Source organism: Aphelocoma coerulescens, chromosome 10 (genome assembly GCF_041296385.1).
Source record: "Aphelocoma coerulescens isolate FSJ_1873_10779 chromosome 10, UR_Acoe_1.0, whole genome shotgun sequence".
In the NCBI taxonomy this organism is placed as follows: Eukaryota; Metazoa; Chordata; class Aves; order Passeriformes; family Corvidae; genus Aphelocoma; species Aphelocoma coerulescens.
The window spans coordinates 13,184,857-13,203,675 of NC_091024.1; the positions used below are offsets into that span (position 1 = coordinate 13,184,857).

General features: G+C 44.8%; 2 protein-coding genes across 5 annotated transcripts in view; one reads left to right on the plus strand and one right to left on the minus strand.

Moving 5' to 3' along the window:
- Positions 1-252: 252 nt before the first annotated feature.
- TUBGCP4 (tubulin gamma complex component 4) lies at positions 253-13,680 on the minus strand. The gene is made up of 18 exons (XM_069025786.1): positions 13,565-13,680; positions 13,330-13,458; positions 12,632-12,754; positions 12,190-12,243; positions 11,687-11,743; positions 11,058-11,137; positions 10,197-10,398; positions 8,101-8,266; positions 6,871-6,995; positions 6,196-6,246; positions 5,716-5,821; positions 5,278-5,385; positions 4,904-5,042; positions 4,244-4,421; positions 3,322-3,456; positions 2,176-2,292; positions 1,611-1,750; positions 253-1,322 (listed from the first exon to the last, which is right to left on the minus strand). Exons 1-18 carry the CDS (start codon positions 13,640-13,642, stop codon positions 1,310-1,312), a joined length of 2,001 nt encoding a protein of 666 aa, XP_068881887.1. The 5' UTR covers positions 13,643-13,680; the 3' UTR covers positions 253-1,309.
- Positions 13,681-14,012: 332 nt separating this feature from the next.
- The window catches only part of IQGAP1 (IQ motif containing GTPase activating protein 1), a 56,355-nt gene continuing 51,548 nt past the window's right edge, over positions 14,013-18,819 (plus strand). The window contains exon 1 of one of the 4 annotated variants that reach the window (XM_069026371.1): positions 14,013-14,353. In XM_069026371.1, coding sequence (XP_068882472.1) covers positions 14,338-14,353 — 16 coding nt within the window. In that variant the 5' untranslated portion in view covers positions 14,013-14,337. Of the gene's footprint in view, positions 14,354-17,154; positions 17,237-17,552; positions 17,665-18,819 lie in introns of those variants that run through there. The other 3 variants (XM_069026372.1, XM_069026374.1, XM_069026370.1) reach the window with 3 other exon arrangements.

Consider the following 18,819-nt stretch of genomic DNA (forward strand, 5'->3'; position numbering starts at 1 on the left):
CCAGCTTTCTAGCTTTTTCCAAGGATTTTAAACTTTGCATCAGGTGTAGTCCTACCATAAACAGCTGTAATGCGTGGAAGGTGCCAGGTCTTACACTTGCTGGCTGTTGTTACTGTGTCTTAGTGAGCAGAGAGGATTTTTTTCCCCCAAGGACATGTAACTCCAGTATGAGCTGTGTGCAAGTACCAACCCTTTGAGGGGGAGGCTGGGTTCCTGGCAGCGTTTGTGTTCAAATTGGGAAACCTGATACAACACCCCAGGGATGGACTGGAGGGTTCTCTTTTGCCAGTCATTCAAATGGAATTGCATCAAGACAGTCTGTACATTATAGCAAGGCTAGGAAATCTTAGCAACAGGCAAGAAGTTCCTGCCAGATACTGCTTTTCAATGACAGACAAGGCTGTGCCACGCTGTTCCCTTTGCACTGGGCTGCAGACATTGACAATACTCCATATAATTGCATGACAAGGTATTTTTATTTTGGTTCAGTAGGGTAGTCACTAGTAGCATTCTAAATAGTCTGGAATGAGAACAGCACAGGTGAACATCCCAGGTAAGCATCTCCTTACCATTTTTCTGCCGGCAGAGGGTGCTTTGTACTCAAATAGGGCAAAGCTCCTGTCTTGGCAAGTGTAATTTTAGCACATAAACTATTAAACTGTATAGAGAAAGCATGTGATACCACTAGTGTCTCCATGACCTATACACATATACGAGACTAGTGCACTGGATGAGAAGAGATTTTTAAAAATCTATTTCTTCTTCCCTCTCCCTTCACCTCAATTGAAAATTGCTACTGCTGTTCCATCTACCTGGTGGTATTTGATTAGCAGACATTGTGTACTGTAAATCAGCTTACTACACAAGTGGAACTTCTGAATACAGCCACAACTTCATTTGTAGTCAAGAACAAGATTCCTTCCTCCATCCTTGAACTTGAAGTGAAGCATAGTCCAGCTGAAGAGTAAAGACATCGTAGTTCAGCTGAAGAGTCCAGACATCATAATTCTGGTTTTTTTCACTTTCTGAAGAGGTTCAGATTGCCTCCCTAGAAGCACTTACAAGTACATGCAGGGCTTCAGAAAGCGTATTTTTACTAGTTCAGAAGAAATGGAGTAGCTTTCTGTAATTGCTGGGCAGCCTCACATAAGTGGCACTTCTTGCCAATTCCTTCTGAAACAGTTCACCAGGCAAAAGCCAGCTACAAAGAAAAATTCAGCTGAGTGCAAACTCTCCAACTGTCCAAGAACACCAGTCTCCAGCACCTGATGCATCACTAGTCACAGCCTGAAGGAAAGGCCTTTAGTGCTTAGACGCCAAAACTGCAAGAGAAAGGTACAGTATTAACTACACATTGAAAGTAACTCCCTTTACCAACCCACCCCAGCATTTTTCAGCCAGTATGAGCTAGCAGCTTGTTCAACTTTCTGCCAAAAGGAACTCAAAGGGGAGAAAGCATGATACCCAAAAATGCTGATTTGTTACTTTTCTGTCATAGTATTTATCAACACTTAGTGTAAGCCAAAATAATTAGAAGCAATCAATAAAAATGGCTTTGTACTTCATGTACCTCTGGATAATGCTACAAGCAACCCACAAGCTATTCCTACCTGCCCAAGGTTCCTCCAGCCTGGGTGTAGTACTTGTTATAATCCAAGCGTAGTAGCAGTTGAGCTAAGTCAGAGTTTATCTGATGATTGCGAACACTCGAGAGAATCTTGAAGAGAAGTGATGACTGACGACTGAATCCCTACAAATTGGAAGATGTCAGTTCTGGGCCCTCTCAGAAGAGAAGGAAAGCAAGCATCTCATCTCTTGTTTCTGCCTAGCTAGTCCTTTAACAGCCTGAAGAAAAGAATCACTGCAAGAGATGTGATGCTTGTGGTCTAGGCTAAGGTAAGGTGTGAGCCACAAGAATTCCTAGATGTTAGTTATCCAAAAGGAGGGGTACCAACCTCTGCCTCCTTTCTATTCCAGTATCTGCCCCCATTCCTCCTCTCTGTGCACTTAGAATTTCCAAGCCAGGAAGAGTTGATTAGTTAAAATAATTACAAGCATTTACATAGAAGGCCTCTGCTTACACGCACTCTTTCTCTACAGCTGTTAAAGCCAAGGTAGCTGCTTAGGCAAATGTTTGCATGGGAGAAGAACAGATCCACAGAAACATAGATTCACCTTCACCAAAATACTGAGTTGTGCAGCTCCCCGTTCATCTAATGGGCCCAGATTCTGACTGACCAGAGAACAAAAACTATGACAAAGATCCAGAATTTCATTTAAGCAGTGGAAAACCTACATGGAATAAAAAGTACAAATTAGTAGTTGAAACATTCAAACACAAAGAGAAAGTAGGTACCTGAAAAGTTGTAATATTCATAACAAAGATGTTGCTGATACTGTATTTTTAGTCAGGAAGGAAGATACTAATGTAGCATTTTTGTAAGGTTTTCTATGGGAAAAGGATTTAAATGTTATGGTGCATCTCCCCTCTACCCCTCCCACAACCTTTTGCAGACATTTCTGGGAAAACAGCAGTTGGCATGAATCATCCAGATAGGCACAGGAGCTGCACACTGGTTTCTCTATCCAACCAGGAGGTCATCACTGCAGCTTTGGGATTAAGAAAGCAGGATAAAGACCAACAAGAGATATGGTTCAAGGCTTTGCCTTCACTGTTCACTAAACTAGGAATTTCTTTTGTATCAGTTGATCTGACTGCACAATTACTATTCTGCCACCTTTATTCTACAATAACCTCATAGATGAGCACAGAGACACTGTTTCATTGAAACTAACTTTCTTTGCAAGTATTTTTGTGAGGCTGTTTATAAAAATACTTCTAACTTTTTTAAATTAACAAAATTAAAAAGACCCTAAGTCCACTCAGAAATATCTCAACTATTTTTATTCTCTTAAGTAGAAGAGGGAATTTTTCCTACTCTTAATGCATATCAGTATGAGTCCCTCAGGAATTCAGTTCCCAGCACTCTGCTTATTAGTACTTCTTTAATGAAATAGCCTGTGATAAAAACATAGTGATAAAATACAAGTTATTAAGATTAACTGAACACTGAAATAAGCTTGACTTAAAATTGCCAGGAATGCAGCATTCACACACACCAACTGTAAATTAGATGATCTAAATTGAATTATCAGTTATAGTTTATACCTGCCTTACTCCGAGAATTGTACTCTGCGATCTGCAGAAGATTATCACTGATCTGTTTTAAAATACATGATTTGTCATATCTGTTCAAAAAGGTGTGTTTCTTAGGGCACTTGGAGAATTGGTAGAAAAAGGTGAAAACAAGACCTACTTACAGGTTTTAGGAGGATGAAAGACTGAGCCAGCAAATTACTTAAGAAATGATCGTGAGCCAATCGTATACTCTCAAAATCTCTTGTGGCGTTTATCTGCTGCAGAAGCTGTGAGAACTGAGACTCCAGTACATCCACCTGATGGATATGTGAACATACCTTATTAGTGATTTAGGAATTGGGAGTGCTTGAGACCAGCCAGAAGTTTGGAGTAAGAAACTTACTTTCCTTATTGCTACTCTTAAGTTAGAGGTTGAGGATCCCCTCCTCTCTGGCTGATGAATGGGGAATTATATACAAGAGCAGTACGTAATGTGGAGTACACAACAATTTTTAATGCCTAAGTAATATCTAAGTAGAAAGGAAAATGGTCACTTTCTTTAACTATGAAAAAAATATATAGCTAGCATGTAAACAAAGGTATTTGATTGTAGTAATTTCTGAAGTTATACTGGGAGATACTATTTGGAATCTTAGGGCAAAGGCTGCAGTACAAAAGCTCAGCCAGATTACTGTGGAGAATTTAGAAAGCCAGGCCCCCTCTCAATTCTTTGAAAACCAAACCAACCAAACAAAAAAACCCAAAATTTAACTCCAAGTAGAGTTCACTTAAAGAGGCAAGAGAAGGAACCAGGATGGTATCTTAATGATGGTCCTTCAGAGATGACTGGTTTGTCACAAACATTTAGTAGCACTAGGGAGTTACTAAAGAACTCTTCCATTTCACTGATTCACAAGTCCAAAAACTTTCTAATTGTAGCAGTAGTTTGGGAACTTGGAGGAAGCTCTACACTTGTGAAGGAAGTCCTGATTTCCTTCAGGTACAAGAAATCAGAAACCTGAGATAGGTCTTCAGTGCTGCCTCCATGCATTTCTGCCAGTTTCTGATTAAGTGATACAGTTTATCTTTCTCTGTAATACTGACCTGCAGATAATACTGAAGATTGTCCACAAGGAAAGCCATGTGATCCCTCAGACGCCACTTGATGGCATCTGTTCTGTTAGATTTCAGGTGTTTGCGTTGCATCTGGAGAGCCCAGCAGTGCTGTAGCTCAGCCTGGACTCGTCGCACACTCAGCAGGTATTTGAACACAACATTGTACCTACAATTAAAAAATACAAAGTGGTTTAAGACTAAAATCTTCCTCCGCTGCAGGTACTGGAGAAGGTAACAATGCAAGACTGGAAAAAGAAACAGGAGGTGACTGCCAATAGTTAGGGTCCATCAGGTCATGGCCCACGTGCCCTGTGGTACATCTTGCAGAGTAAGATTTCTGCTTGTATTGATTACTGACCTAAAAAATATAAAGCTAGTTTCAGTGTAAGGAGGGGAGCTGTCAATGAAAACACTGTTTGTTAAAGTAGCACTGTTTGTAAATCAGTGCAGATCTGTCAGCATCTTGCAGGTCTTACTGTCATTACAAGTACTTTCAATATGAGTAAGTGGAATGAGCCATTTTAAGGTTCAGGGAGCAATAGCTTTACCTTTCTCTCCATAGAGAGAAAAAAAAGCCCAACACATTAGTGAATGCCTCAGATCAGGGAACATACAGATTAATGTAGAAAGACCATACCTAGTACTTACTTCTCGAGAACAGCAGGAGTAAAAAGAATGTGCAGTGGCCATTGAACTTTGTAAGAAAGGCCCAGAGCTGCCCATCCAGATGTGGGGGCTTCACGTGGAGATAATTCCCGGGAAGGCCCTTCACGAGTCTGAGAAGCATCTAAAAACAAGTAAGGTGCTGAATTATCAATTATTATCTTCTCAGTACAACCATGGCAAGAAAGAAAAGGGAAAGAACAGAATTAAGAAGAGCCAGTGCAGTCTAGGCCCTCACACAGGGCAGTAAAGGGAACAAAATTAGTGTTTCTTTAACTTGAGAGAAAGGTAGGTAATAGGATTTGAAAATAAGGTCATCATCTCCCCTCTTATTTTAAACATAAAAATCAAGTAGATACCTTTATGTTCCTTTCCATGATACTCAATGGTTAAGTGAAGAAGAGGAAGAAGATTGTCATCATCTAACAGCACCTTATGAGCAGACTGCTGAAATGCAATGTTGACATCTGACAACAAGAGAACACATATCAGCTCAAGATGATGCAGCTAGTGCTAATTTTGCACCCGTTAATTATTTATTCTTGGTCCTAAAAGACAACACTTATGCACTATTGACACTCTTTTAATTCCAGTTTCAAATACCTGCCATCAGAAGGTTTCTGAGAGTTTGTTTTCACTCACTCTGTGAGACATTCTAATTCACAGGTGCTATAGTTTTAAAACTAATTACATAGTGTAGAGGGTTAAGATAGAGCTCTTCTGTACTGGACATGGCTTTCCACTTTCCTGCTATACCACAGTGAGGACAGTTTGATAAGCACATAAGCAACACTCACCATGTTCAGTTACAGCCGTAGGTGGTGTCTTTAACATATGCTGTGCAGTGTCAATGAAGGCCTGAAACAGCTCACCTCTTCCCAAAAGGTAAAAGTCTTTTATAATCTGTGGAGATAATTTTTTTGTACCTAACATACCAAAAACTGAGCAGAAATTTTAAGCATCCTAGCTGATAGCACCCATTTTTATTATTTGGACAACTGCTGTTCCAAAACACATTTGGAGAGCTCTGAATTTTATTCACTGACCAAATAGTCTACATTGCTTCAAAATGTAAGCTACAAAAGCACATACACATACCCCTCTATCTCTGCCTCTGACCAAGTTCTATCAGTGTATGCTCATTCTTGAGACTGGAAAATGAAAACAGCTTTACCTAAATGAAGAAAGCCCAGAGTGTAAGGCAGTAAAGTATTTAATAGAAAGAAAGAAGGGAAGAAAGAACTGCTTTAGCAAAAACAAAGTAGCAGTTGCATTACCTTCAGCTGTCCCAGTAGATCCGATTCCTCCACCATCAGTTTCCAAAGATGCTAGTGAAGAAACAAAAATCAAAACAACAGAAACTTCCCCTCAATTACCTCACCCATTCAGAGAGAAGAGTAGCTGCTGTCTTAATACACTTGTGATGCATACAAAAAAAAGCACCTATACAAAATGCTATATAAAGTACAAGAGCACACTAAGAGTCCTGTGTAGCAGCTCATGCTAGCAGTTAAAATTCTTGGTATATACCAGCAAAAAACTCTGCCTAAGAAACATGAAGACCTGTGACAAAAAAACCTGCAAATTCCTATGAAATCAGTTCTACCCCAGCTTTGCTCTTGTTTCTCTAATCTCCCCATTTTCTTAGGTTCTCCTCCCTGCTCCAAGTGAAAAAAAGATTAAAAATTGCCAAGGCATGTGCTCAATGAGATGCCATTATGCTGAAAGCAAATGAAAAGTTCTGAAGTAATTTCAAGTGAAATATAAAAATATACAAAAATTCCTTTCTTTCCCTCATGAAAGAGCATAGTATTTGTTAATGTCCTTTTGTCATTAGAAGTTGGGTTTACGTGAAGCTCTGAGACCAGTTAGAGAGCCCCCTTCTTCCAGTCCTTCACAAAACTTAAGAGTTTCTCAGCCTGCACAGTAGATACCCTTCCTAGGATGCTCACCTCAGCAACAGTGCTCCGTATCCAGTCAACCACTGATTCAAAGTCCACCAAACTAAAGAGTGGTTGCTGCTTGAGTCGATGTAGCTCTGCTGCAAAAGTGTCCTCCTGGTTTTTTAGGATGGAGCCTGTGCAGCAATGAGAAGTTTTGCAGAGTAAAAAGGGATGCCATTTGGAGACGTGCAGAGCCATTCCAGCACAGTGGAACAGAAAGGCTGTCCAGGCAGCACTGTCTCAGGTCTGGCAAGGACCGTGGAGGCCTCAAAGTACAAGTACCAAGGTATAAGATTACTATTGCAAGTGCAGTTACAGTATAGACACTTGCCATGACAGTAAAACCCCCAAATATTTTCTACCTAAATGGTTGCTGCTAACAGCCCTTTTTCTAGGACTGAGCTAGATCTTTGAACCCACAAACTTTTCCTCCGCATTAACCACTTGGTTTGGTTCTCCCCATACCCCTGCCCCTTTCAAATCTATCCTACTGCTTGAACTTGGGGACTTTTTTTTTTTAACCAACTGAGCTAGAAGACCAATTTCTTTTCCCCTTGCTTCTGCTAATGCAAGAAAACAGTCCAACAGAATTGGTCCTTTGTTCTCTGTAATGTTGCTCAAGTAATTTAAGTACTTTTGCATAGACATGCTCAAGGTAGAGCCATCACAGCAGTCCTCCCCCATTGGTGTAGGAATATATTTCCCAAACCACCCCCAGTGTAATCAAGCTCTCAGAGAGAACCATCAGCTAGAATCATCTCTCCCTTGCTGTCTTTAAGACTCCATATAATTTGTCTTTCATAGCAACTTTTGGGACCACCTTGCAAGTGAATCTCTCCTGTTTGTGGATGCAGGTTAATGCCATGACACCATTCTGTAATGTATACACTCAGAGCAAGATGTGCCTTTGTCTGCAGCCTTTAAGGAGAGGGATGCAAATTGAAAAGAAAACAAGGCCTTTGCAATCGCTTTATCCAGAACAAATCACGTGGTGACTTGCTGCTGGAAACTTGGAGACTATGTTTGGAAAGGGTTATTTACTCATCCTGTATTTACACCTCTCCCTTGGAATCCATCAGAAGCAGAACACTGGGACTACTGCTCTGTCCTGGCACAACTATCCATATAGTCTGAAGAATAACAGCCAATAGTCGGTGACTGTTGAGGAATTCATTAATGCGGCATTTTGGAAACTACGTGTCAGTCACTCATAACTGAGCAAAGAAAGATATTCCTTACCTTTTCTGGTCAGGTTAACATTCTGATTCTCAAACATCTGTACAGATTCTCCCACAAAGAGGATTTTCTCAGCAACCCGTACAGGAATGTATGAAGGCAGCATTTCTACTCTCAAAGAAAACTGCTTGAGAGACGGAGCCAACATGTTCTCCTCCTCAATCAAGCGCTGCCAGAGACACCAGGAAAAAGAAATCACATGGAAAACACTGTGAGAAAGCCAGATAGAAAAGGTGTATAAAGGGGGGTGTGTGGGTGTGTGTGAGAGGGCATCCAAGAATGTTTGAAGTAAGCAGAAAGGTAGCAAAACTGATTTATATCATTTAAGTAAGCCAGTAAACTTGCTTATGCTTCTGGTATGCTAGCAGATCTCCCTAGAGATACTGCTTCCATCAGAGTGGAGCAGAAGGGGAAAAGAAGCTAAACCTCTGTGGAACAGCAACAAACTGGCTGTACCAAAGGATAATGTTACATCAGCAAAAGGAGTTTTTATTGCAAATGCAAATCAGTCTTTTGCTGCCATAACCATGTTAACTAGCATTACCAAAAATAATCCTCTCCTACACCCATTCCTATGTTTTAACACTCTTAGAACACTTGTGATACAGGCCAAATATGAACGCCTCCACTAGTGAGCAAATAGGATAAAAATCCTAAGTCTTGCTAGCAAAGATAAGGCAATTTTCTCAGTTCCTGTGAAAGCTGTTTTAGAACACAGTAAGTTACTAAATTATTTTCTGAAGGTTAATAAATAATTCCAAGTACGGAGGCAAGATCTTCCTTCAGGAACACAATATTGATTATTTCATCTGGCTTTCTTGTTACTGGAGAATTAGTTTCAGTGGTCCATAATCCAGAAATAATCACCCAAACAAATTTTTGAGAACATTTGCCATCTACAAAATTCCTCATTTCAATAGAAAAGTTCAGTACAACTTTGTACACTGATGTTAACAGGTTGGCAATTCTTTTCCTAAGATTCTAGTGACGCTTTTAGACGAGCAACACCCAAGTATTTTATCAGTCTATCACACTAACACTCAAGATTTCTTATTTTACTCTTTGACTGAAGAATTGCCAACACTGTTAGTTGATAATACTGAAGAAAGAAGTTGCTTAGTCCACAATTCCCACCATGGACCTAGAAGACTCAACAATTTTCACATTCTTTCTTTATCTGATATAGTGAAATAACAGATTTTTCCACTAACTGCCTTTTAAAGTTTTCCCCTGTTTTTCTCTGGGTGTAGTCTGTTTTCAGCAGAGACTGTTGGCACAGGGCACTTAATTAGTATGCAACACATAGTTTCTGTCTGGTCACAGCCAAGCTGCAAGCACCACACTAACTCCATAGGTGCCCATGAAATGTTTTCTCACCACAAACTAGAGTGTGAATTTAGAGTTGAACTTGCTCCACACTGTTCTCTATTCAGACACTATTCAAATGCTCATAGTGTGGAAGACTACTCCACTGAGAAAGCTGCTTTGCAAAAGGGCACTCTAATACTATAGCATCTCCAGGAAGAGTTACCACATTTCACCAGTGTGCTGGCAGGTTGCTCCCTTGCTTAGCAGTCTCTTGACTCTCACATAGCACATTTTCTACCAGTAATGTCAGTAGCATTAACCTGTTAGGTAACATTCACACAACTAATGGTGCAAGAAAGGCACCTGACCCAGCTGCCCATAAAAAGTGTGCAAATCACATCAACAGCCAAGTTCCCCACACCCTGTCCCTTGCAATTCCTCACACTACCACCAATGCCTGTGTTAGACAGATCACAGTGTTGACCATAAGGAATGAGAAACCAGTCAGTCAAGAGCAGTGGGCATGCGGCAGTTCCCATTACCTGACATCAGCATCTACACAGATTCCATCCAAAGGGCTTTCTGCCCTGGGGTTATCCAACTGGGCCAAACAATAGGTCTCTGTCCCTTATGCCTAGCAGCAACCTATTACAATATTATCTTGATTTACCATCCTAGCAGGTTTCAATATATGTCTGGCGTAGCATAGCTCGCACTGAAGCAGAATACAATACACTCCTTCTTTGGTTCCCTAAGACCAAAGGTGCCAAGCTATGACTTGTAGATCTTACCAGGTCCTGAAGTTCTCGTAGCTGTTTTCCTGTAAGTCCCCCAATTCCTAAGTCATCGTCATCTTCTTCAGGTTGGCTAGGGACATTTCCAGAAGAGGGGCCCTGTTTGATAAAGAACTCTTCATGTTGGTCTAGTAGCAATCCGTGCAGCATCCAGGCAGAGAGCTGCTTATACATGACTCCATGACACACAGCCAGAATCCTGAGGTCAAAAGAAACAGTCAGTCAGGCCTTTGCACACAGTAATCAAAACCTCATTGTATGTCATTGTATGGAGGTCCAGTTAGTCAGCCAGGCAGTATGGCAAGTACTAAATGGCTAATGTGGTATTTTATTATTTTTTTTTTTTAATAGAGAAGAGCGGATGAAACTAAAAGGTGCAAAACTAAGCTAACATATCCTCTGAATATGTGGCTTCTCCATAGAAATCTGCTAGTAGACCAGAGGTGTAAGTCTGCAGTGGCTGCTGTTTCTACTTAAATGACATTTTAAGGAGTCTGACTTTCTCCACAAGGACACACAAACATCACAACACTCACACAGTCACATTTATCATTTTGAAGGATCAAAAATCAGTAACAGGTCTACCATATGCAAAACAATTCACGTAGACTTCAAAAGAAGAAAAAAAACCTGGGTCTGAAGCTTTCTGAGCCCTTAATCCAAAGTATGAAGAGAGCCTTCATTCCCACCACAAGCCTGCTTTAGATAAATAATGGGGATTGTGATGGTTTTCCCTGCATGGTACTCCTACTTTTATACCATGTAAGGCTGTTTTGCATGTACTGTTTCAACAGGTAAGAAACACTTTGACACTAACTCCAGAAGAACGAAGTTAATAGTTTTATTGTATCTACATACTTCTCAAGAGCACTGCGAACAGGAGGCAACCCCCCACAGCTATGTTTGTGGACTGTCTCCAATATCTGGCATCCATGAATCTGCAGAAAGAAAAAGTTAGACTAGGTCTGTTATTTGGATCTGTACTGACCTTTTTATATATTTAAACACTACACTTTCAGGTCACAAGAAAATGCCTTAGTAAGCTGAACAAGTCTTACAGAAAGAGAGATGTAACATGCTCTGTGTTGTGATGAAAAATGCCTTCTATGTGTGGCTCTACACCCAAGCTTCTCTCCATAGTTTCTCTTAAAAAAATGTAAGCATCTCTGGATTCTGAAAATATCAGCCTCTACCTTTTTTATTTCAGGGAACAGTCAGAGAAAACATACTCAGAAAAGAAAAAATTCCAACCACCAGCATCCTGTCCTATAAAATTCAAGTCATCAGAGAGTATGGTATAAGGGAAAAAGTCAAATCCAGTGTAAATGAATTATATAATCTCAATACTTAAGCAGAACTAGTAATAGGGCATCCATTACTGAAACTACATTCTTTTCTAGTATTAGAAGACTGGGATGGGGGCAGAAATAATTTTATCAGTTACAGAGGAAACCTGTTAAGAGAAACTTGCTGCAATTTTACTGTACCTTCTGAGTTTTGATCTGTTCCACCATGACCATCACAGAGGGGAAGAGTAACTGAAACTGCAGAACAAGGAGTGAAATATTGATCCAGGTTGTTATGTAAGGAAGAGAGGAAAAAAAACTATACTCGAGTAACTGTGGATAGCAGCTGAACACAATTATTTAATAAAACTATTCATCTGTCTTTCCCCACAAATTAAGAACGTGACATGCAACTCTCTAGGAAGTATGTCCTCCCTCCACTGGACCAAGCTGCACGAAGTTACTGTATTCCAGCAGTAGTTCAGGCTAAGCACAGGCAGTGAGGAATGTGTGAGGGTCAAGGTGGAGGACCTTAGCTTTGTGTTGAAGTGCAGGTGATCCTCTGAGCATGATTAAGGGACTACAGATGTAGAGGCATTAGATAGAAATGGTATGACATGACAGAGTAAGCCTTGTTTATCCCACCCACTCAATGAGTGATAAGAACAGCCAAAGAACACTACCCCTTTATTAATATGACATACCTGGTCCAAGGAGTAATTAACATGTGAGATGGAAAGATGTGGGTCAGCCAGAAACTATAAAGATAAAGCAATTAATGAAGATTAATTATCACAACCACTGGATGGTAACACTACCCAAGATATGTCAGCTACTAGTCTAGCAGAGATTAATCAAAACCTCTAAAACTGCAAACAGAAGCCAAAATAGTCTGAGACAGCAGTGGGCTCTGACACAGATGGAGAACTTACTGAACTGAAGGAAGAGGGGACAACACTTATTAGGATGAAAAGTAATTTACAATGGCATGTCACAGGAATAATTTGGAAGGCGTCCCTAATGTGGAAAGGAAAATACCTTGTTTCATCTTAGAAACTACTACTAGCATGTCTATTGCAGAAATGACAAGTTTCCACAATCTGTCAGCAGCATTACAGCCTCTTGTTCCGTATCTCTCTCCTTTACCTCTTGTTCTAGGTCAAGTAGTGCCTGTCGATAAGGCTGCAGCACTGAATCAAGACCTGTGCAGAAGGCTCTCAAATAAATGCCATGTAATCCACTCTGGTTTTGCTGAGATGGATGGTGATCCTGAAACCAAACAAAATCTGCATCAGCATCCTAGTGCAAGTCTGAAGAGTAACCTAATATCTGTGCAGTGTCACAGCAGTAGTCACGGCTCCAAACAGGCTGAAATGCACCTTAGCTCACCAGAAAGTGATCAGAAAAACAATCTTGTCACAAGAAGAGTTACTTGAGCAGATTTGTATTTAGCTCTTTTGTGGACCTATGGAAGTGCTGGGAGCCACTGGTACCAGTGCTTCTTTTCCCTTAAGTGTGCCTCTTGGATCTCAAGGCTCTTTGCAAATCCTGAGAAGGACTACAACACAGTCCTGAGCATTCCACTCAGTTCACAAACTCTGGCCAGTCTGCTGTGGTCAGAAATTATTACAGGACTTCCCCAAGAACAAGGTGTTACATTCGGTTCATCTTTCACTGCTCTCTACCCTTCCTTACATGCATGGCAGAGAGCTTTCTGGAGCTCTGCTCGGTGCGAGCGCGGGTACGGGCCACGGGCCGCGGGACACTCCTGTGTCCTGGGCAGCTCGGCCTTACTGGCACCTGCCGCGCTCTTCCCGGGAAATACCACGGCCCGGCGGCCCCACCTGCTGCTGTACGTGTCCCGTGTACTGCTCCACGAATTCGGCGAAGCGGATGTAGTCGGTGCCGAGGCGGCAGAGCCGGTTCAGGACGCTAGTCTCGCTGGGATGCAGAAACGGCAGCTCCTGAGACACCTGGAGTGGGAAACAGCGATGACGGACGGAAGGACGGGCGGGCCGCGCAGGGCGGGGGCCAGGCGGGGCGGGGCCCGGGTGGGCTTCGGCCGGGACCGTGGCACACCTGGAGGCCGCCGCGCTTGCTCCAGGTGAAGGCCGCCCCCGGGTACCCGCTCAGCGCCAGCAGCAGCTCGTGGATCATCCTGCCGCGCGGGGCCGCGCGGGCTGCCGGGAGGCGCGCGGGGGCCGCCGGGAGTGGCGGCGGGGGGCGCCGAGGAGACGCGGGGGCGACGGGCGGCGGGCGGCGAGAGTGACGGGCGGCGGCGGGAGCGGCGGGCGGCGGCGGGAGTGACGGGCGGCGGCGGGGGAGCGGGCGGAGGCGGGAGCGACGGGCGGCGGCGGGAGCGACCAGCGGCGGGGCAACGGGCGGGGGAGCGACGGGCGGCGGTGGGAGTGACCGGCGGCGGGGCAGCGGGCGGCGGTAGGAGTGACCGGCGGCGGGGCAGCGGGCGGCGGTGGGAGTGACCAGCGGCGGGGCAGCGGGCGGTGGTGGGAGTGACCGGCGGCGGGAGTGACCGGCGGCGGGGCAGCGGGCGGCGGTAGGAGTGACCGGCGGCGGTAGGAGTGACCGGCGGCGGGAGTGACCGGCGGCGGTAGGAGTGACCGGCGGCGGGGCAGCGGGCGGTGGCGGAGGCCGTGCGAAGGCGGGCACGCCGAAGAGGCAGCGGGAGCGGCCTCGCGGAGCGCGGCGTGAGGGGCGCTCCGGACCCCGCCCGCGTCCCGGGCGCTCCAGAGGCGCGCTGGCCTTGGCTCGCTGCAGGAGGAGAACCGTGCGGGAACGTGGGTGGCTGTGATGGCAGGTGCCGGCTCGGGAGGTCCCATCCAGGACAACAGCGTATGTGCAGCCTGCGAGGTAGACTGGGTTTTGATGTGCCTCACTAGGCTTCTTTATCGGTTTCTCATGTTATCTGTCAGTGTTTTAGCAGTGCCAGTTTGAAAACTGTGAAGTTATTTAATAAAGTGGTTTTTAGCAGCCTGTTTTTCATCCCCCTCTCCCCGCTTCATTTTTGGCAGTGTTTTTCTCTATGTGCGTTTTTACTATTCTTCATTTAGAAGAAATTAGTGTTTAGTGTTAAGGGTCATCTAATACATATTTAGTTCAGCTTGCCACAATAAGGTCTGAAATGTAGGAAGAATATGGGTGTGTACTATCTGTAGCTGATGCCATGAAGATTTTTGCCTTTTCCTTTATACCCCTGTTATACCTTTTTACAACTTCTGTATTCCTAGTGCTTTTTGCCTACATTCTTGGACTTGTTTGTTAAGCTAAGAGACAAAACATTTTAGAAGCTTCGTAGCTAGGGATCAGTGTGCCCCAGACCCCAAGGTCCTCTCCAGAACACATTCTGTAAACCAAGATAGAACCATCCAGGGGAAGGTTCCTTGGGGAGGGGGGCTCCCTTGAGCCTCTCATTGGGGAATCTTTGATAGATCTGCTAATTAGTAAAACCTATAATGTTATACCCAATGTTGGGGGGGGGACGGGACAGAAACGGAACAGAGACAGAGGGACTCGGCAGGGTGCATCTTGATGCATATGACCTGGACACGTACACCTAAGGATCCTTAAAATAAATACCAAGGTAAAATCCCTTTTCCCCTTCTAATCGTGTATGACTCTTGATTTTAAGACCAGGAAAAGGCATCATAGCTATACAGCTTTATGTGTAACTTGGGAAGCCCAACATTATTGTTGATCACGTATGAGTGTAATAAAACGATTCTCTTTCTGTTGACGAAACTTCTAGCATCATAATAAAGGCTGAGGAGTTTAGCTAGGTATTTTTTATGGATCCTTGGCATAAATATCCCAGTATACAATTGGTCTGGAAACCCCTGCAAAAGAACAGATAACAGTAGTTTATGTAAAGGATATTGGTGCTCATTTTCTCTAGGAAGCCTAGTGATTAGTCATTAAGGCAAAAAACTTAAAGATTTTTTTTTTACAGAATTGATTGCCCAAATTTTGAAACTAGAGAAAAATAGGTATCTCTGTATTATTTGCAGGGTTATCTGACTAGTGCTTATTCAACATTAAGGGGAAAAAAGACAAGAAACAGGAAAGGCAATAAATTAGAGACATAGATACACAAATCCTAACAGAAAAACATTTTGCAGAGTCAATAACAAACACCAGAAATCTTAAATCAGGGGAGCTGTTATAGGTACCATTGAATACAACCTTGAAGAGGTTCAGCTAGGTTCTTTGATGATATGCAATAACTGTGTTGTATTGTTCTTACCAGAATGAGATTTTTTTGAGGGAGGATTGTGGCACTGTGCAAAAAATGTCACGAGATTTTTAGGGGAACAAAATGAGTTCTGCACTCCACAGTCTACATACAAACATTATTTTAAATGTCTTCTCATTACATAACTTCCAAGTGGCCACATGTTAAGTAATGCAAATGTTAATAATTAATAAGAATAATGCATTATAAAACCTTTTGTTTTGTAATTTATGTCTGGTATTCCCCGATGTAGTTATTTCTGTAACCATTGAATTATGTCTCCCTTTCATATAGACTCTGTAACAATCACATAATTAATTAGGTTCTCTAAGATTGTTGAGTCCAACCAATGACCAAACACCACCTTGTCAACTAGACCAAAGCACTAAGTGCCACATCCAGTCTTTCCTTAAATGCTTCCAGGGATGATGTCTCCACCATGTTCCTGGGCAGCCCATTCCAATATCTAATCACCCTTCCTGTGAAGAAATTCTTCCTAATGTACAACCTAAACCTGTCCTGGCACATCTTCAGACGATGTCTTCTTGTCCTATTGCATGTTGCCTATGTATATAGAGTAAGTAAATATACCTTTTGATGGGCTCATGGAATCATTGAGTTTGGAAGTGACCTCTGGAAGTCTCTAGTCCAACCTTGTTTCCTCAATGCCGAGTGAACTCGAGCGGGTTTGTCCAGGACTATGCCTAGTTAAGTTTGAAGTATCTCCAAGGGCAGAGAGTCCACAACTTCTCCAGGTAACTTGTTCTAGTGATTGATCACCTTTAGAATACAAATATTTATTTTGTTGAAGTGGGACTTCTATGTTTTGCAGTCCATTGCCCACTGCTTCTTGTCATGTTCTCTCATGCTCTCCTTATGTCAGATGCTCCAAGCCCTTAATGTACTTGTTCCATTATGTCCATGTCTTCCTTGTACTGGGGAAGCTGAAACTGAATCCAGTACTGGGAAGATGGGAATGATTGACTCCCTTACCTGCTGGTGATGCTTTTCCTAACAGAGGCGATTGGTCTTCCAAATTACTTAATTTGAGCTTAGGTAGTAAGTTTATGCCCTGGCAGTGAAATTCATGGGACTAATTAAAATGGACGCATGGTGGCTGTCATCGTCAGTGCTCTGACCCTTGAACAAGAAATAGGCAAAGCAACAGTAATGTGTACTGAAGGGAAGGAAACTTTAAGGGCATCATTCTCCCGTGGCAGTGCTGATGGATGTTGTTATCGTTTTGGGGCACCGTGCTTCAACTTATGGCTGACATTTCAGGTGAGTTACCACAGTTGGGTCAGCAGAGCTGTTTAGGTGGAACGGCACAGCTGCATCCAGTAAGGCCAGGTGTTGCTACTGTGAAGGGCAAAGCAGCTGGGGAACCTGGCAGGACAAGAGGGCCTAGGCAAGCCTGGCCCAGCACTACGTGGGAGGCAGCCGGGCTGTGGAGGCTGAGCTGATGAGGCTGCACTGCACACAGTGGGGCTGGGAGGGCTGAGAAGGTAAGATTGTGGGTCAAGAGTAGGTTGACCTGGGCTGTGTCCCGCATAGTATGCTGGCAGAGTTTAGGTCAGAGCTTAGCTGGGTGTTACGAATGAGGCTAACAGGAAGGTTCAGGCCAGGGCGCTGGCCCTGCGAGAGGACCCTGGGGAGAGACAGGGCGGCCAAGCCGGGGACGGGCCGAGCTAGGCTGGGGCTGAGTCCGGCCGGAGGGGGACTGCGCAACTCGTCATTGCTCTTCCGCGGCGGCTGAAGGTGGCGGGGGCGGCCAGGGTGGGGAAAGGGAGAGAGGAGCGGCTCCGCCCCCGCCACACCCGGGGCGGCAGGAAGAGGAACAGCCGCGCCCAGCTCCCGCCAGCCCCGGCCCAGCGCAGCGCCATGGCGGCGGAGGACGTGGACGGGCTGGCCGTGTCCCGGCCCCACTATGGCTGTGAGTACCGGAGTGCCCGAGGTCCGGAAATCCGCGTGGCCGCCAAGCGACGCCCAGCCCGAGCTGTCCGTGCCTGCCGGGGTCCAGCACTGGGAGGGGAGGCTGGGCTGCCGCAGGCATGGGGGGAGCCGCGGGGTCCGGGCTCCGGGACTGCCCCGCGGGCGCGGTGCGCCCTGCCGGGTCTACTCGCGGGCCCCGGGGAGCCGCGCCTCTCGCGGAGTGGGCCCCGTGCCGCACGGGAGCTCGTCGAAGCTCGACGGCCCGCCTGAGTGCTGGAGATGAGCGCTGGCAGAAGGCAGTGGATGGGCAGCGACGGGGCGTCCCGCGGCTGTGCCGCCGTCGTCTGCCGCGGGCGGGCCCCGTGCCTCGCCCAAGATGTCCGCCGCGGGCGGGGCGGGGGCGGCCCTGCCTTCCGCCTTCCCGCCGATTCTGGCGGCCACACCCGATGTGCCGGGCCAAGCACCGCTCCCGTCGGACCCCTTCGCCGCCTTGGCAGGGGCTTGCTGTGGGGAGGGAGGCTTTGGGTCTTGGCGTCCGACACGCGGGCTCGCCTGTGCTCCGATACCGCGTCTAAAATTATCAGCGACGGAGGAAAACGTGTTGCTGTGAATGGGGAGATGTTGTAAGCGGCAGTCGGTCCGACCTGGCCTCTAACACTTGCAGGGATGGGGACGCCACAGCTTCTCTGGGCAACCCGTGCCAATACCTCACTATCTTCTTGGTTCAAGAATTTATCCTTCTCATCTGATCTAAATCTCTCCACTTCTAGTTTAAAACTGTCCCCCTTGTCCCATCAGTATCTCTATCTACTTTTTATAAGCCCCTTTTTAGGTACTGAAAGGCCACAATGAAGTATCCCTGGAGCCTTCTCCAGGCTGAACCCTAGCTGTCTCAGCCTGCCTTTGTGGGAGAGGTGTTCCAGCCCCCGGAGCATTTTGTTGCCCTCCTCTGGACCTGCTCTAACAGGTTTTGTGCTGAGGGCGTCAGACTTGGTTGCAGTATTCCTGCTGGGGTCTCAAAAGCACACAGTAGATTGTTGTTGAAGGCATTTTAGGTATAAGCTAACCTTTGATTAATAATGGTATGAGGTATTTCCTATTTGTCAAATTGATCCACAAAACCTAAAAAACTTCTGGGTTTTTCTTTTTTTTTTTT

Bases quoted from the DNA above. Each gene is read 5' to 3' on its own strand.
- TUBGCP4 (XM_069025786.1), bottom strand. From the start codon at position 13,642: ATGATCCACGAGCTGCTGCTGGCGCTGAGCGGGTACCCGGGGGCGGCC. The intron at 11,138-11,686 runs GTACAGTAAAAT...TTCTTTCTGCAG, and splicing joins AACAGATCAAAACTCAGAAG to ATTCATGGATGCCAGATATT. The intron at 8,267-10,196 runs GTAAGATCTACA...TGTCTCTGGCAG, and splicing joins TACGAGAACTTCAGGACCTG to CGCTTGATTGAGGAGGAGAA.